We start from the raw sequence: 17723 nt of genomic DNA, 5'->3' as shown, positions 1-17723 counted from the left end.
TACCTCTTCAAAGCTGGACTTTGGGACTCTGAAAATTGAGCAATATCCTAGAACTAGGGTGAGAGTAAAGTAAATGCTGCTTCGCTTCAAATTCTTCAAAATCCCCCCAAAAGGGCCAGGCCCACAGGGGTCCTCATAACCTGAATTTTTATTTTAAATTAGATGAGGTAGTGATTGGTACTCCCTCCTCAAAGCCATTTTCAGACCCAAGGTCCCTTCCCGGGGTCTGACACCTTTAGGATTGCCCAGGTAGACCTCTTCTGAGCTGCCCCCCCCAACCCAGGGCCAAAGCCAAAGAGAGCCAGGAGGCTCCAGGGGCAGGACAGGGAGCCCTGGGAGCAAGGCGTGTGTCTCCTCCGGCCACCGTGCCTGATTGCACCACACGTATGAAAAAGGGTGGGAGAATGGAGAAGCTGGTTCCTGCATTGGCACTGTTCTGTATCAGCGGATCGGAGAGTTGGCAGGACTGGGAAGGAGTGGGGTCCCCACACAGCCCAGGGCCCTACATGTGCTCCATGGTGAAGCAAAGGCACCTGGGTCCTGCGAAGCTCCCTATCAACAAAAAATACCAGTGGCAAAGCCGCTAATAAATTATGCTTGAACCTGATCACCTGGACCTTAGAAGTGCCACGTAAGCTCTTGGAAAAGGCTAACATTTGCCCATTTGTCTCCTTGTTGTACCCCAGGAAGGACATGAGCATCACCAATGGATTAGAGTGTAATTGGGGGGGCTGGCGAAGTAGCGTAAGCTTCCAAGAAGATGCTCCCAAAAGTTGCCTTAAATCTATGAGGGGGTTTCAGTAATGCCCCCAGCAGACGTTTTATGACTATTTGTCCATTCCCGAAGCCTGTATGTTTGTAGATTGGCTCTGGAGTGTGGGTATGTTGGTGGTTGCTTCTAAAGTTGCAGTGGCATCAGTGTAAAGTTAGAAATAAGACTTTGGGACATGTCATTCATCCTGCTTTAACTATGCTGATGATTGACAAAGTATAGTTTTATGCAACAATGAATGGTGCTGAATATTAATACTATTATAGTGGATTTAAATGGTGTTGACCTGGTGGATTATCCCATGTATCTGCTTCAGTAATGTAGTGACATCCTGACAAGCCAGTAGGTCTACCATATTGGTAATGATGCACCCTTGCATTGTGATGTTGTTTCTACTCAAGATGGGGGTTGTGCTTATGGGTTCAGGGCTTGATGTGGGTGTGAACTGGTCTTACCGTGTCTTCAAGGTATTTCCATCTACCTGATTAAATATATTTCTAATTAATGCTTAGTAGTTTTAGTGGTACGAATGTAATAAAGTACTTTTACTTTTTATTAAAAAAAGCACTGACTCAGCTATGATTTATTGAGTGTTATTGTGATGTACCAGTGAGCCTGGGGTACTAGCCCACACCCCGTGTCCTGAACAGGCCTTGGACTGCTTTGCTGCGCTACGCTGAGAGAGTCAAGTGGTACAATAAGGTAATTGGTTCCCAGTAAAGAAAAGGTTGTGGACTTAATACTTCTGAGGGACTCCCATGCTCTGCAACTAATGACCCAAATTATTACACACACTCAGTCCATATGTGCACACTTGGAAAAATAATTTGGAATTTTTTCAATGCAGACCCATGATTGGCTTTGCTAGGCAGGCACTGGGAATGGGGGATAAATAGTCAACTACAGAACCTGGACGTCTTCATAATACTCGGAGATGATGCAGATTCAACCATTACCTACTAATGTATAGGTATTAAATATGAAAAGGATCATGGCAAAAGGAATTGGTTTAACTACACATATGTCCGATAAATTGTTTGAGAGAATTTCGGAATGTTTTTTTATCAAGTAATAGAGAAGAGGAAGTATGTTAATGGAGGCAAGTGAAGTCTCAATTAGAACGCTGGCTTTGTTTAGTACAATCAACTGTTCAAACAGATACATAACACCAACTTTAAATGTATTTAGAAATGTTTCATTTATGTACTTGTTGGTGAGTACTGTTCTGTGCCACAAAAAAGAGTGCCATAGAGTTATATACACACTGCGCCCGCCCCCCCTTTCCTTATCCTCCTTACCGTAGAGTATTACGCTGGCATTAGCATTTCCAAGCTTGTTGACAGCCACACAGGTATAGTTCCCAAAATCCTGCTCTGTAACGTTGAAGAAGGTAAGCCTGGAATGTGTGTCTCGGTTTTCAACTCTCACTCCCTTCTCTGCTTCTGTCAGCCTAAAGAGGGAGAGAAACAGAGAAAAATGAAGAAAGATCTGTGTGTTCTGGGAATTGGGTTGGGTTTTCTACTAAAAGTAGCCTGATGGACGTGGGCCGAAGAGATGAGGAGATACCAATCAAACACACAAATACCTGAATGAATTTGATACTTCTGTGTGTGATCTCACCGTATCACAATAAAACAATCAGTTGCAGGAAATGTGTTTGACAGGAGACCCACCACCGTCTTGGGATCTCCATCTCCACTTTGAACCAATCATCCATCCCTCAACCAACTACCCCCCAGTGGCTATAAGTGGAAGGGCCCAACAAAAAGTGGTGATCTGTTACTGTACCCTCTGGAGGATCCCTCAGGGCTAATCACTCTTCTCTGTTGGTCCTATGTGCTTCCACATCACCATGGAACATCCCACAGGAGTTTCCTTCTTACCAGACACTTCTCATATTACTGTCATTGGGACACAGTATTTTGCCAGCGCTCACATGCTGAGGAGAAGAGGAGTGCCTACTGCAATCTCATTCACTACCAGAAATGGTTACGGTAGGGCATTTAGCTCCTTCTTTGAGCTCCACCAGCTGGTGAGTGGAAAGCCCTGTTAGGGTTCACCCTGCAGCCATACACATTGCACTAAGCTCGAGAACAGGATAAAGGCTGGGCAAACTAGTGCCACATCACAAAGAAACAAATCACATGTAATCATCATACAAAGTCCTTTAAGAGGGGGGGGGCATGAAACCAGAGCTCGCAAGGTCGCTATTGTTGAAACAGGATACAAACTGATCTCATGAGAGCCAGCCCCTAGCACAAGCTTCCCTAATTCCAATTTCGGTAAAAAAAATCAGGTAAAGGGTATTAGTTCTGGATGAGACTTCGAGATATGTGCAGGCTGATGATGTAGAACATACAGATGTGTATGAAAACGGAGAGAGGAAGAGTCAGACATAAGCTTGAATGATGGGTCTCATCTTGACAATTGCAGGCTTATGCTAAGAAGGGCACAACTAAGCCAGTCATCGTCCTTACATTTGTGTGGGAGCAACAAAAATACCATCTCATAGTTAACATAGGCGCAAACCATCATGAAAAAGAATGATAAGGAGGTGATTGATAAAGGCACCTTGGCAAACCCAATAGTGTGTTCAATTAGATTGTATTTCATCTAGTTTATTCACATTTCATTCACTTATTCACAGTTCACTTGTATGTATAGGAGGAGCAAAGCACTTTACTAGGAAAATCATTACACAAAAGATAGCATAAATGATATGTAAATTAAACAGAAACAATACATTGAAAAGTGAGATTCACAACCTTCATTGAGTAATTTGTGAAATTATGTTTTACACAGATAGGAATTGGGCAGGTGAATGGCCAATTTCACATAAATAGCCTCTGGCTTCACTTGGCGAAAACCTGAAAAATGTCACGTTCGGATATATAAAGACCCATACTCTGCAGGCTCTACAAATTGACTGGTCACCTCACCTAAAGGCAAGGTGTAAAGGCATAAGGTTGATCAACGTTTCTTAATATGGTTGGGCTCAAATAATCGTAAAAGTGGAAAGTCACTAAAGAAAAAAAAAATTCTCATATATTAAGCTCATTCCATTCTAGGCGCAAGCACAGTCAACATAAGAAATAGGTATTAGTGGGGTGAGGAAAGCGAAATAAATGTTTGGAAACACTCTACCCTTCTAACATCTCTCTCCTTCATACCATGTACAAGAGCAGCCACATATTTGCTGCAACATGTTTGTGGGGCACCTATGAGCCTCACACTTGGGGTCAAAATAATTTCCCCATGGATCACCTTTAGAAAACATGCTCTACCAATCATGATCATCAGTAGCTATTTACCGGATTTCCCATAAATCAATGTGGGATCTTCTCCCGGGAAGGAGGCTACAAAAATGCTACAATACAGTAGTGTGCATGTATCTCTTAGGGGTGGAAAATACTGGATGAAGTGGTTTTCAATCTGACCTGACTCCCTTGCCTCAAGATCATGAAGAACAGGGCAACTTGAAGAGTATGCAAAATTGGCAGTCGCAACATATGCATGAACATTCCCTAATGCTCTTTCTACAGGAGGTCGATGGATTCAAGTTCAATCCAACCACCCGGATTCTCACATTGGTATCTCCCACTTGTGGAGGTCTTTATTTACCTTTTGTCTTCTTTGTACCAGGAGAAGTTGGCATGAGGAATTGCTGATGCCTCACACTGAAGAATCCCCTTCTGCCCGAGAGGGACACCAGTGTTCCTGGCTACTGATATGTACGGAGGATCTGTGGAAAACAAAGACATGTGCTTGCAACTTTAATCATCAGTACAGAATACCACATCCTAATTTGCAGTGACCCATCGGTGCAAACATTGGATTTTCACTAACCGGCCTGTTCAAACATACAAGTCGTACTCCTTGAACGAGCTACTGGCAGACATCAGACGCGCCCCCTCCCTGATCACCTTCAGGAAGACCCTCAAGACCTGGCTCTTCGGCTAAACAGATCTGCGGACCACCCCCTACTCAGCACCTTGAGACCCTCACGGGTGAGTAGCTCGCTTACAATTCCCTGATTGATTGACTCCTTGTGGTGGTTGCCCATATGATTTTTGCACCTGATAGTGAGTGCAAATATTATTTTGTACTAGTCAGCCATGAAAAATGCCAGTGGAAAGTTTATAAAATCTGAGCCCTGACATGAAGTCGAGCTGGTCATTAATAGGTATTCTGAAAATACCCCCAAAAATCCGCAAGGCCAGAAAACGAGAACTAGGAACATTTGAAAACATTTTTAAGCACACGTTATTAAACTTGCGATTCTTTCAAATCATCACTGTTGAAGGATGTTTAGAAGACAAAAGCAATATTGCAGAATAATGAAAACCCATTATACGGATATGAATAATGGAGGAAAACATCTGGGAAAATATCGCTCTAATGAAGAGATGTGAAATAATGGAAAACAGAAACACAGAGAAACGGGATATACATGATTATTATAAATTGCAATTTGACAGAAAGGTCTTGTGAATAAAGATAAGGTGCAAACAAAGAGTGACACTTACAAATTAAGGACAAACGTCGAAAGAGTGGCAAAGGTAACATAATCAACCCTTAAAACATGAACAGCCATGTTTGTTATGTCATTTTCCATGGACAGCAAGTGATGTGACGTTAGAAACATGTCTGTAAGGCGCATGTTCACCTGAAGGGTTCTTGGCGCCTATGACAGATAACGAATGTATACTTTTATCAACCCCAAGAGTATATAAAGGAGTGAAACAGCTGAATATGAAGGATTAGTGAAAAGGTGATGTGAGAGAAAAGAAAACAAGGGCAAGTAGCGAATAATTAAACTTTTATAAAGTCTATTGGCATCTGATCAAATTCGGGCAGCAAAAAATAGGTGCAAATTGTCCGTATACGCATTGAAGTAGCGCGGAGTGTGCAAATGCATGGGTGTGTAATTTGCACCCATTATGATACGCGTTGGGCACCGTCGAATGGGAAATAACAGGCTGATAGGTTGTATTATTACCAATTCAGAGGGGCCTAAAAAGCACATGTATATTATTTGCTTCTGTGGTTTGTGAAAGGTTTAAAAAAAAACACAGACTGCTGGAGCGAACACACAAAATGTGTGCTTAAACAGTAATACTGTTTTGGACACAAACAAACCTAGCCAATCAGAGAAATGGTAAAGGGGGCTGTGCTCCAGGGGGGTGGGAGGGGGGGGGAACAAACACAAGATGGAAAAGGTAGGATAAAGAAAAAAAAAGCTAGCAAATGAGGGTGATTTTTTTTTTATAACAAACTTTATTGAGCCATTATTCAGAGTACATTACATTATACCAAATATTCATGGCATTTTCATTTAGGTGTAGCATTGACCCATCTTTTTCCGTAAGTAAATATACATTCATCCTCGTATCCATCATTTACACAGCATAGCAATTATAATGCAATGAATGTAACAACGTGGAATCATTCATATGAATTATTAAGGTCTCTAAAGAGCCTTGGCATGTATTTGTACTTTTATTCCCTAAACGGAGTTAAATACCCCCTCCCACTACCTCCCCCTCTTCATGGTCTGTCCGTGTGCCGCCACCTATTCCGTCTCACATCCTTGAGGGATCATGTAGTCCAACCTATACCTCTGGTGTACTATATGCCGTTCCTCATACAAGCAAATGAGGGTGATAATAAAACCAACCAATGCCTAGGAATGTGATGGCTGCAGTCCCCAGTAAGTTCATGGTAAATCCACAATAGGTCTTTTGCAACCAGACATCTTGCGCTATCTGAAAGGCTCAATCCAAAAATGCCCTGAGTACGCAGAAACAGGTGCAAGTACCAAAGGTGCAAGTTTACTGATATGCTTTAGTGAGACTCACTATCTGAGTCTCACTCACGATAACTGGACAGAGTATGTTTATCACCAGTGTCTGCTTTTTAAGATAAGGCAGCTATTGCACAGTTAGGGTAAGGGGCACTAGGCTTGTTGCACATGAACACATATGCACACCCATGTTAGCAAGTTAGCAGGCTGCACATGAGAGACTACCGCTGCGTGAAGCAGGGTAGCCGCACATTGTGAGAAATTGGGTTATTGGTTGACTGGGGTGTGAACCCTAGTCAAGCAGTAAACACAATCCTTATCAGGGAAAGGCATGAACAAACCCCAAATTAACCTGTGCTCAACCCCCTGGTAGCTTGGCACAGAGTAGTCGGGCTTAACTTGAAGACAATGTGTAACGTATTTTTGCAATGCTTCTAACAGTAAAATAAGGAAAACACCACACAAAACGATTCCACACCTGACATATAGAGATTAATTTAATAAATAAAATAAGATCAAAATGACAAACATCTAATCAGTAGAAGCAGAGATATTACATTTTAAAGATTTGAATAAAAATAGAGCCAAAAAGCACAGAGCGCCAACTGATCGTGCCTAAACTGGACAAAGTCATAGGTGTAGGCCGACTGTGATGGAGGGCAGGTCGGCTTACAGGGATCCAGTTAGGCCCGCTGATCAAAGCACCTTAAATCCTGGTTTGTGGAGTGCTGCGAGGCTCCTCATTGAAGATGTGTTGTGCTGCTGATGCGTTGGATACAGGATGAAGCAAGGCTGTGATGCAAGGGTCTGCATTGTCGTCGAGGATCCAGTAACGGGACTAGCGATGTGTAGTCCAGCATCGAGGATTAGGTGTGCTGTCAGGGTGATGCGTTAATTCCAAAGAGCTGCGAGGCTGTGATGTGGAGTCTGGCATTGTCATTGACGCAGTTGTCAACGAGCGATGTGAGGTCCTGAGCCAAAGATAAGTCACGCAGTGGTGGTTCCGAAGGTGTTGGGCCCGATTCACAGGACCAACTTAAGACAAAATCCTAAACTTACTACCATTTACTCGTTTTGGTTTTCACAGAAGGCACTTACTCATTTTGGTATTCACAGAAGGCACTTACTCATTGATGAGTAAGTGCCTTCTGTGAATACCAAAATGAGTAAGTGCCTTCTGTGAATACCAAAATGGTAGTAAGTTTATGATTTTGTCTTAAGTTAGTTCTGTGAATCGGGTTAGTTGTGTGTTGCAATAGTGATGCGAGTCATAGCGACGGGTCAAATCCATGCAGCAGCAGAGATGCGTCAGTACTGCAAAGGGTTGAGGCAGTTCCGCTGTGTCCACAGAGGCTGGCAGAGCACCTTAAGCCCATGTCCAAAGGTCCAGGACTGGGGTGCCACCACTTGACAGGCTAGACTCACAGATGGCAGTGGCCAGGTGCAGATGCAACACTGTTGGAACCCTGTTATGTCCCTGAGGCTTCAGATTAAGAGGTGAGCCAACTAGTCCTTGGAGTCACTCTGAGGTCAAGAGATCCAGGTCCAGTCCTTTTCACCAGGCAAGTGGGCAGCTAGCAGCAGGTCAGCACAGCAGGGTAGCAGTACCTTCAGAGCAGCAGAAGAGCAGAGTGGCAGTCCTTGTGGCAGCATAGCAGTCCTTCTTCCTGGCAGAGTATCCACGGTTCTAGAAGTGCACTTAAGAGCTGGTGCCTGAGGTCCAGTATTCGTACCCAGTTGTGACTTTGAAGTGGGGGAGAAGCTTCCAGAAGTCCCCAGGCATTTTGCCTTCCCGGTCCTGGCTCTAAACAAACTACAAGGGGTATGCAGAACCTTGAGTGGAGGGAGGACACAGCCTATTCAGGTTTAAGTGTAGCTGTGCTCAGCTCCTCCCTCCATTCCTGCCAGTAATGGGACTTCCAGGTATTCTTAAGCTCCACATTTTGTGTCTCTCTAGGAGGAATACACAAAGCTCAACTGTCATCTACGCTCATTTATGTGAACAGAGACAGGCTACAGGCACTAACTGACTCAGGCAGGAAGATGCCAACTTTCTAAAAGTGAACAAAAAACAGCTGGTATGCACTAAATTTAACAGACGACACTGCAAATGCTAATAATAATGTCAATTATATTAAATTTGGTGTGCACCTGAGGAGAAGGTAGAGCCCACCCCCTACTTAAAAGTGCATGTACACTAGGCCTAAGGTCATAGCCTTCTAGTGCACTACGCTCAAACACTCCAAAGGAGTGTATCACATTTATACAATAAGTAATCAAATATGACAAGTAATGTAATGTAATGTAATGTAAAAAATTCTTATAGAGCGCAACTTACACCGGACGGTTTCTTGGCGCTAAGCACTTACTTGAGCAGAGGCAGAAAAAAGAAAAAAGAGGGCTTATGTATAGATAAAGTGAAAGAGATGGGTTTTGAGAAGGGATCTAAAGTGAGGGAGAGAAGGAGAAAGTCTAATATCCAACGGGAGTGAATTCCAGAAGGAGGGAGCTAGAAAAGAGAATCTGAGGCCACCGTGTTTTTTGCGCCTAAACCTTGGCGTCTGGAGGAGCGCGTGATGAGAGGAGCGAAGGTGCCTAGAGGGAACATAGGGATGCAAAAGAGAAGAAATAAAAGAAGGGCCAAAACCGGCCAGAGATTTATGAATCAGACAGCCAAGTTTAAACTTGCAACGCTCCGATACAGGGAGCCAGTGCAAGGCTTTGAGCAGAGGGTGGACGTGAGAATGTTTGGGGCAGTGGTAGATCAGGCGAGCAGCCTGATTCTGTATCAGCTGCAGTCTTTTAATTTGATACTGTGGGATGCCTACATACAGAACATTGGCATAGTCAATTCGAGAAATGACTAATGCCAGTAGTGCCAGAGTGAGGGCCTCGGTGGTCAAGAAGTGGGCTATTTTCCGAATCTTCCTAAGCTGGAAGAAGCAAGAAGACACAGTGGCACTGACCTGGTGTTTCATAGAGAGATCGTGGGAAATGTAGACTCCCAGACTTTTCACCTTGTCAACCGGGCAGGGAGAAGGACCCAGAGAAGGGGGCCAAAACATCGAATTCCAGGGGTTGGATGGGCCACCGACAAGAACAAGCTCAGTCTTGTCGGGATTAAGCTTGAGGTGGTGAGCACCCATCCAATCACTGATATGACAAAGGGTGAGTTGGAAATCTTGAATTGCTTCGTCAGATGAGTCAAGGTTGAAAACAAGCTGAATGTCATCTGCATAATTAAATGCAGTGACATTCCTTCCCCGGAGGGAGCGAATGAGGGGAGTAAGATACAAATTGAATAAAAGTGGTGACAAAGACGAGCCCTGTGGAACGCCACAGGTAAGCCGCATTTTGTCAGCCGAAAACTGGGAGAGCCGCACAGATTGATGGCGGTTAGTCAGAAAGGAACGAACCCAACTAAGGGCCGTCCCACTGATACCTGCCTCTTTGACACGGTCGGCCAAGATGGTATGGTCGACCGTGTCAAAGGCCGCCGAAAGGTCTAGGAGGATCAGGGCTTGACTGGTATTAGAGTCGGCACCTCTACGGAGTTCCTCCATGACAGAGAGTATAACTGCTTCCGTCGAGTGAGCAGGTCTAAACCCGGCTTGCTGGGAGTCTAAGAAATTAGACTCTTCAATAAAAGAGGTGAGGACTCCAGTCACGTGAGTCTCAAGTACCTTACTCAGGTAAGGGAGAAGGGAAATAGGGCGAAAATTGCCCATAACTGTAGGATCGGCATTAGGTTTTTTTAAAACAGGAACCACCTCAGCATTCTTAAACTGGCTAGGTACCTCACCGAACAGAAGAGAATTGTTCAGGAGGGCTAGTGGAGGGGTGGGGCAAGCTGAAAAAGCAGCGCGGAGGATCGCAGGAGGGCAGCAATCGATGGGAGAACCAGAAGAGACTTTGTTAAGCAGAGAAAGAAAGTCGCATTCAAGTATAGGGGGAAACTGAGTAAGAGAGTGGGGATTAGAAAAGGGAGTGATATCAGTAGGGAACATCACCGGGGATCCAGAGAGGATACTGTGTTTGATTTTACTGATTTTGTCAATAAAAAATTGATTGAGGGAATTGCAGAGAGCCTGAGATGGGAGGGGTTTGAGGGTCACCCTATCAGGATGTGAGAGCTCCTCCACAATAGCAAAAATTTCTTTTGATTTTTGTGCAGAGTTAAGAATTTTGGTAGAAAAGTAGGCCTTTTTTGCAGCTGAAATGGCCTGTTTGTATTCGCCGGAGAGTTTTAGGAATTGTAGCTTTCCTGAGTGATCGTAGTTTCTGCGCCAACGGCGCTCGGCTTGGCGGAGTCCCAATTTTAGAGATTTAAGGCTGTCCGAGAACCATCGATGTGCGTCATGGGGACGCTTAGTTCTAATTGTCTTAAGGGGGGCAACCTTATCGCTGGCGGACTCCAGCCATTTAGCAAGTGCGACTTCTTGGGAGTCTATGGAGCCGGAACTAGGGAGAGCCGAGGATGTAAGAGATGTAAAAAATGAGTCAAGGTTTGCTTTATTCCAATTGCGGGCCAAGAGGCTAGGGCCTCGGCTGCGAGAAGGCGGTGGAGGGACCAGGAGGGAGAAAGAAATTAAAAAGTGATCAGACCAATGACAAGGTGTAATTGTGAGCGACTTAATACCTAGATTATAGGTCCACACTTGATCAAGAGTGTGGCCCTTAGAGTGAGTAGCCATATGGATATGTTGGAGGCCGTTGAGCCCAGTTAATAGGTCGGTAAAAGCCAGAGAAGAAGAGCATTCAGAGGCGTCTGATGGCCAATAGTTGAAATCTCCCAGAACCAGAAGTTTGGAGTAGTTAATAATAAGCTGGGAGAGTAAGTCGCCAAAGAGCAAAGAGAAATTTGGCATATGTTGGGGGGGCGGTATACCAAGACGCAGGTAAGAGGAGACACCGAGGATTCAAAGCGGATAACTAGGTAGTCAACCTGAGGGATATCGGGTAGGGAAAGGGAGGTAAACCTAAGGGGAAGTTTAATAATGGCGGCAACGCCGCCACCCGGTTTCCCAGCTGGGCGGTTGGCTTGAAGAATATAATACCCAGGTGGAATGGCTGCCAAAATGTCAGGGGAGGAATCCTCGTTCAGCCAGGTCTCAGTTATAAGTAGAATATCTGGTCGGTCAACGTCCAGAAGGTGGCAAATGTCAAGTTGATGACGGACTAACGACCGAGTGTTTAGATATATGATTGTTAATTCCATGTTGGCAGGAGCCTGAGCAGGCAGAGATGAGGGGGGAGAGGGAGTACAGTGAAACTATTAACAAAAACCAGTACAAAGCTTTTTTCCAAAGTGATTATCAAAAACAATAATGTTGGTTGCTCAAAAACATCTTCTTTTATTGAGTAGACCACCCATTTGCTGTAGTTTCTTCAAGAAATTGCTATACCGCCCCTAACTGAGACCTGGCAATGCTCAATCGACGTGACAGCCCTATACACGTTCATCCCTCATTTTGAGGGTATTGAAGCGGTGGAATGGGCCAAGAAGACATTCGAGCTAACAAGGTGTTTTTACCGGAACTTCTCCAATTCTCATTGTTTCACAGCTATTTTAGATGGAAGGACAGATATTTCCTCCAGACGAATAGAACTTCCATGGGTTTTGTCTGGTGCTCCCAGCTGCGCTAACATCTTTATGATGCAAATCGAATCGACCCACATTTTATCTGATCCGGAATGGTCTGACCATCTTATACTCTACAGAAGATATATAGACGACATTCTAGTTGTATGGTAGGGATCGAAGAACAAGCTGACAGAAAACCTGATGTTACTCAACACCAGACACCCCAGGATTAAGTTTACTTACACCATTGATCAACATCACATCTCTTACCTGGACCTTAATATTGAATTGGACGGTACAAATATCATTACCTCCATATACAAGAAAACCAACCGACCGCAACAATTCATGAATGTTCACCAGTTTTCACCCAGCATCACTCAAGCGTCATCTTCCTTATTCACAATTTCTCTGCGTCAAACGCATCACCTCTGATGCATCTAAGTTGACTGCATCCATGCATGAAACCAGAAGTAGCTTCTTATCTTGAGGATATCTAGAAGAGATTGTTGACGAGGCAGAACAACGAGCACAGAATTTACAAAGAGAGGCTTTGCTTCACAAGTAGATCAAACAACTACTCAATAGAGAAGTTTTAGTAACCACCTTTTCTACATCATCTATGGCAATCAAGCAAGTGATTCTTAGACGCTGGGGGCTTTTACAGTCTGAACCGGATTTCCGCTGATTATTTGCCAATATACCTATTTTTGCCTACAAGCGGTCTCGGAACTTAAAGGAGCTTCTAAATCAAGCAGTTTCTGAAATTAATATATCACACCAAGGCATAATATTAATAATGTGCTCCCTGGGGATTCTCCATCTCACCCATGGTCACGTAAAAAATTCAAATTAAAGTACACTGCTGATTGCACGAGTCATTTCGTCGTCTATACCATACGTTCTCCATGTGGCCTACACTATGTGGGAAAAACAGAAAGACTTTAATGCACAAGAATTACTGAACACAAAAGCCTCATAAGGACCAAAACCATCACCTCACCTTTAGCGGTTCATTGGCATGAACATCACCATATGATAGCTCAGCTCCGTTTCACCATTCTAGAAACTGGTTTAACTGTGTTAACTCATGCCGACAGAGACATGTCTAAATACTTGTCCCAACGTAAGTCCACCTGGATACACTATCTGGACACATTGACACCCAAAGGGCTTAATGTTAAAATGGAATTCTCCTGTTTTCTTTGACCCCTTCCCCTAGGATGTAACTACACTCTGCCAGGTCTTGCAATTTTTTTAAGTATAAGTTCTTTTGAGTATTGGTTCTGGTACGCATCATTTGTTCAATTCGGATTTCCTTGATCACTATGCACCATAGTCTCATATGCATGTATCAATTGTCAGTAGAGGGACATGTACATCCATGTCCATGCTGTTTATCTCTCAAGTTGCCACTAGTGATTTTTTAGCAACAGCGTTAAGCATGACCATTGTTAAACTTCAATATTGAACCACATATGTACTGTCATCCCTGACGCTAAACAGCATGTCATGATCTAGTACTGCGGGCAGCCATGTAGTCATTTTTTTCATCTTGTCAGTTGTAACATATTCGGCAGCTGATTATCCAGACAGTTGTCATTTGACCTTCTCGTCATGTGGGTCATTTACTGTGTAATTTGTGAGCTACAAATTATGTCAATATACGAGCATTGCGAGGGGATCTCATTTGTTACACTTACCGTCTGTTATCATGTGTATAAATTGAATTCTTTATACTCGCTTTCTTATATCAACATTTTGCCCATATTTTGTTAGGTTGAAGATTCTCTAACCGATGTGTCAGCTACGCATATTGTATTATACCTGTATGTAGGCAGCGTGCATGTTTTTACATTTGACTCTTGAGCTCTTCATAGATTACATCACATTATCTATTTTTCCTTTTTTCTGTCTGCGTGTTAGCACTGATATCATCACTTTCTTTTAAGCATGCACTTCCTCATGGCTACTAACTACACATTAGATTTCAACACTTTTCTCAACTTTATTGAGAGACATTTGTTTACGCACCGCAAGTCACCAGCACTGTGCCTTGAAGGCCGCTCGCAGATATCACTTCCGCGTCACGTTCCAGCGCAAGATTCGTCAAAAGAACGTATCGGACTCAGCCGCGGGTTGACGATACTTCGGGAGAAGGCTTGTTGAAGTTTGGAAGTGCGCATGAGTTATAGATAAGAATCGCAGGAACATGGCACTGGTTCTCTCTTTTTCAAATGTAAAAGCATGCCCTGCAAATCGGAATGTCACGCACATGCTTAATGCGCTTATATCGATTACTTCGTGTCTAGGCTTTGTGCAGCCGATTACTTAACAATTAACCCTTCTACGCTACCATCGACCAGGAGACACAGAGTCTCGTGTCTTAATTGATGGTGAGTCTGATTTCCGTTTCGGTGGATTTTTTTGCACTTGTCTCTTTCTAGTTTGAATATTCATGGAAGTTGACATTGGTTCTCTTTCTCTCATAGTGTGGATGAGATACATTTTGTTCCACTTGAATTGTGTCAGAGCTTCAAGGTAATGGTGATTATTGGCAAGACACGTTTCACCTACGTTGAATGCTAATCCACACGGGGTGGTACTCTGCATTCTTTAGCACTTTCTCATTTATAGTTGCACAACCTTTTTTTCAGATTCTTATCATAAAACATATTATGATTCGCACAATGGTGTTGTCATCAATCACGTTTTGTCAGACTCGGTGGTGGTTTTCACTCTTGTTCTTTCATTTCTCTAAACTTTATCTAAAGTCCTGTGAGTTCAACATCTATTATTGGTTACTGTTGTCCACAATCCATTTGGTAATGGACCAGTGCTCTATTTATGTTTGTACTGTTATAATAGTGTTGCACCATTTCTGTATAAATCTAGACTCTATGTTTATTTGCTTGTAGTTCTCTCCTGAAGAAGGTCAGGTTTTTATGCCCAAAATGCATTGGGATTCCTTCACAATATTCAAGAAGCTCGCAACTGACATTTTGTATGATTAAATGAAGTTCTCCAAAGGAGACATACTAAGTCTGCTCAATAATAGAATAATTTTTTGAGCAACCAACATTATTGTTTTTGATATTCACTTTGAAAAAAGCTTTGTACTGGTTTTTGTTAAAAGTTTCACAGTATATGTACTTACGTGTCATATCTGATTACTTATTGTATAATGTGATACACCCCTTTGGAGTGCTTAAGCATAGTGCACTTGGAGGCTATAACCTTAGGCCTGGCGTACATAAACTTTCTAAAAGTGGCATTGTCAGAATTGCAATTTAAAATCAAACTTCACCATAAGTTAGGATTTTAAGTTGTGATTACAGAGATACCAAACATGAACTGGTTATCTTCTTCCATTTGGAAATTGAACATATAAAATGCAATAACGCAACTCCAATGTTATCCTATGGGGGAGAGGGGCCTTGCAGTAGTACAAAGCGAATTTAAGAGGTTTTCACTACCAGGATATGTACATGCCCTACATTTTAAATACATTGGACCCTGTCTTCTGGGCTGTCCAGGGCCTCCCCTAGGGGTTTCTTTTTTGTATTAAAAAAGGAAGGTACTTCCATGGAGTCAAATTCCATGAGTTCTGTGCAACCGTAATATTAAGTCACCTCGAAATAGGCCTTACAACCCACAAAAGCATGATGCATGGTCATTAAAAGTAGGGCATGGAAAAGTTAATGTTGAACATTTCCTTACAGTGAAATATCCCCAAAAGCTATTATCACTGTAGCAAGAGTGACTGCTTTCATATGGATACTCTGGGCTACATTTTTTCATTTTATAAATGCTAAATGTGGATGCGTAGCGTCTAGTGGTATGATTCAAGAACTTATTTTTTATAGTTATTCAAAATCAAATTTAATGTCAAAGTAAAATTTTGTCTTTCTGTGGAACAAAAGGCACTTCTAAAAGGTTACAATTTTTCTGCCTAAAGCTTGTAAGCAATGAACTGTCACATGGCAACTGGATGACTCGCCTGTGGTGACATTTGGATTGCTCCCAGATAGAGGACAAAGGGCTTGGGTGTAGACAGCTGATGGCCTTCCCTTGAGAAGATTGCCTCACGCTGTGCCTAATGATTAGTTATACTTTAAAGGGACATTTCATGTCACAATTAGATTAACCTGACACCTGATATACCCCCTTCCTTAGTTTCTCGAATCAACCTGGCTCCAAAACACAGTGGGAGGGTGAGTTACCCCAAAGGTTTGTCCACTATCAGAGTCATGAGAAGCAAAAAAGAGAGACAGCGAGACAGGTCCAGGCCGGCACTGGAGAATGGAGCATTGAGAAGTGCTTTACATGGAGCTCCTGATGAAGTCTATAGAAGACAGAGAAGAGGAGGATAAAGAAAACAGAAGCAAGGGAGGAAATCGAGCATTGAGAAAGAGATGAGAGGGAGAAAATTGAAGACATGATGTAGATGCAAAGGTAAAAGGTAGACACAAGATCTGGAAACAGGGACAGTAAATGTAGAAGGCTAGATTATCGATAGGCTAGACTAATCGTCTGAAGGGGAGAGAGCAAAGATTGAAAGGAAAAAAGAAAAGGGCTAAGGAGAGTAAGGAGAAGGAAAAAACAATTAAAAAAGAGAGAGAGGAGCTAAAGAAGGCTGAGAAAAAGGGGCAAACGTGTGGATGTAGGTAGGGAGAAGGGACAGTGATAGCCTGGAATGAGATGTGAGGAAAGAGGGACAGAGGAAGGAAAGAAAATAGAATCACATAGAATGAGGAATTTGAAGACATTTAAGAAAAGACACACCTATCATTAGTAAAGCAGCTGTAGTGGCAATGGTGTCCATGGTTGTGAGTGGCCCACTGCATCCAAAATATGCCAATTAATTAAAACCAAGGGGTAAAATGGCCAATCTTCTTAGCTTGCATAAGGCCAAATGACACCCTAGGTAGGCTACTGCAGGAAGAGGGTCTTGAGTCTCAGGATCACCATCGAGGTCACTAAAATTTCCATTATTGATTTGGCAAATGAGGAGCAAAATTAGGGATATGGGGAACTACAACTATTTTAACATTTCTGCTTCTTTGCAGAATCCACAACCAATTTTATTGGAAAATCCACAAACTCTCCCATGGCTTTCCAGTGGTTTTTGTGCATTTCATACATAGAAGTCAATCTCAATGGTGAAAAGAACCTTTTAGCGATTCTATCTTTTTACTAATAAAATTAGAGGAAACTTCCCTCTGCATACCCATTAGCATGTATGGTGAAAGGATGAAATTCAAGAGATTCTCCTTGCTTATCGAAAAAAAAGTGTCTATCTCCAAAGTACTTAAATAGCAATGACTTAATGGTTATGTGTAAAAACTGAAGTTGTGAGATAGTTTTAACAGCTGTGCTACAATAATAAGTTTCACCTCTTGCTTTCATGGCTGTACCTTATCATGTACTCTCCACCTCAAGGTACGCTTTGTAACATCAATGTAGACATTAGTTGTTCTTAGTGTTAAATGTTCAACTGGTTGGATCACGATCCTCAGGGCAGGAGCCAAGGCATTTATAGAAGTAAATGTAAGGCAATGTTG

The 17723-nt window shown here is 42.8% G+C and overlaps 1 protein-coding gene across 1 annotated transcript in view; it reads right to left on the bottom strand.

Moving 5' to 3' along the window:
* LOC146856778 (protein CEPU-1-like) overlaps positions 1-17723 on the bottom strand; it is a 927479-nt gene that overhangs the window by 23413 nt on the left and 886343 nt on the right. The window contains exons 6-7 of the mRNA XM_085647227.1: positions 4394-4514; positions 2071-2222 (exon numbers count right to left, since the gene is read on the bottom strand). Coding sequence (XP_085503353.1) covers positions 2071-2222; positions 4394-4514 — 273 coding nt within the window. The remainder of the gene's footprint in view (positions 1-2070; positions 2223-4393; positions 4515-17723) is intronic.

The sequence above is a fragment of the Triturus cristatus genome, chromosome 3_2 (assembly GCF_964204655.1).
Source record: "Triturus cristatus chromosome 3_2, aTriCri1.1, whole genome shotgun sequence".
NCBI lineage: Eukaryota > Metazoa > Chordata > Amphibia > Caudata > Salamandridae > Triturus > Triturus cristatus.
This window is presented reverse-complemented; position numbering and strand designations above follow the sequence as displayed.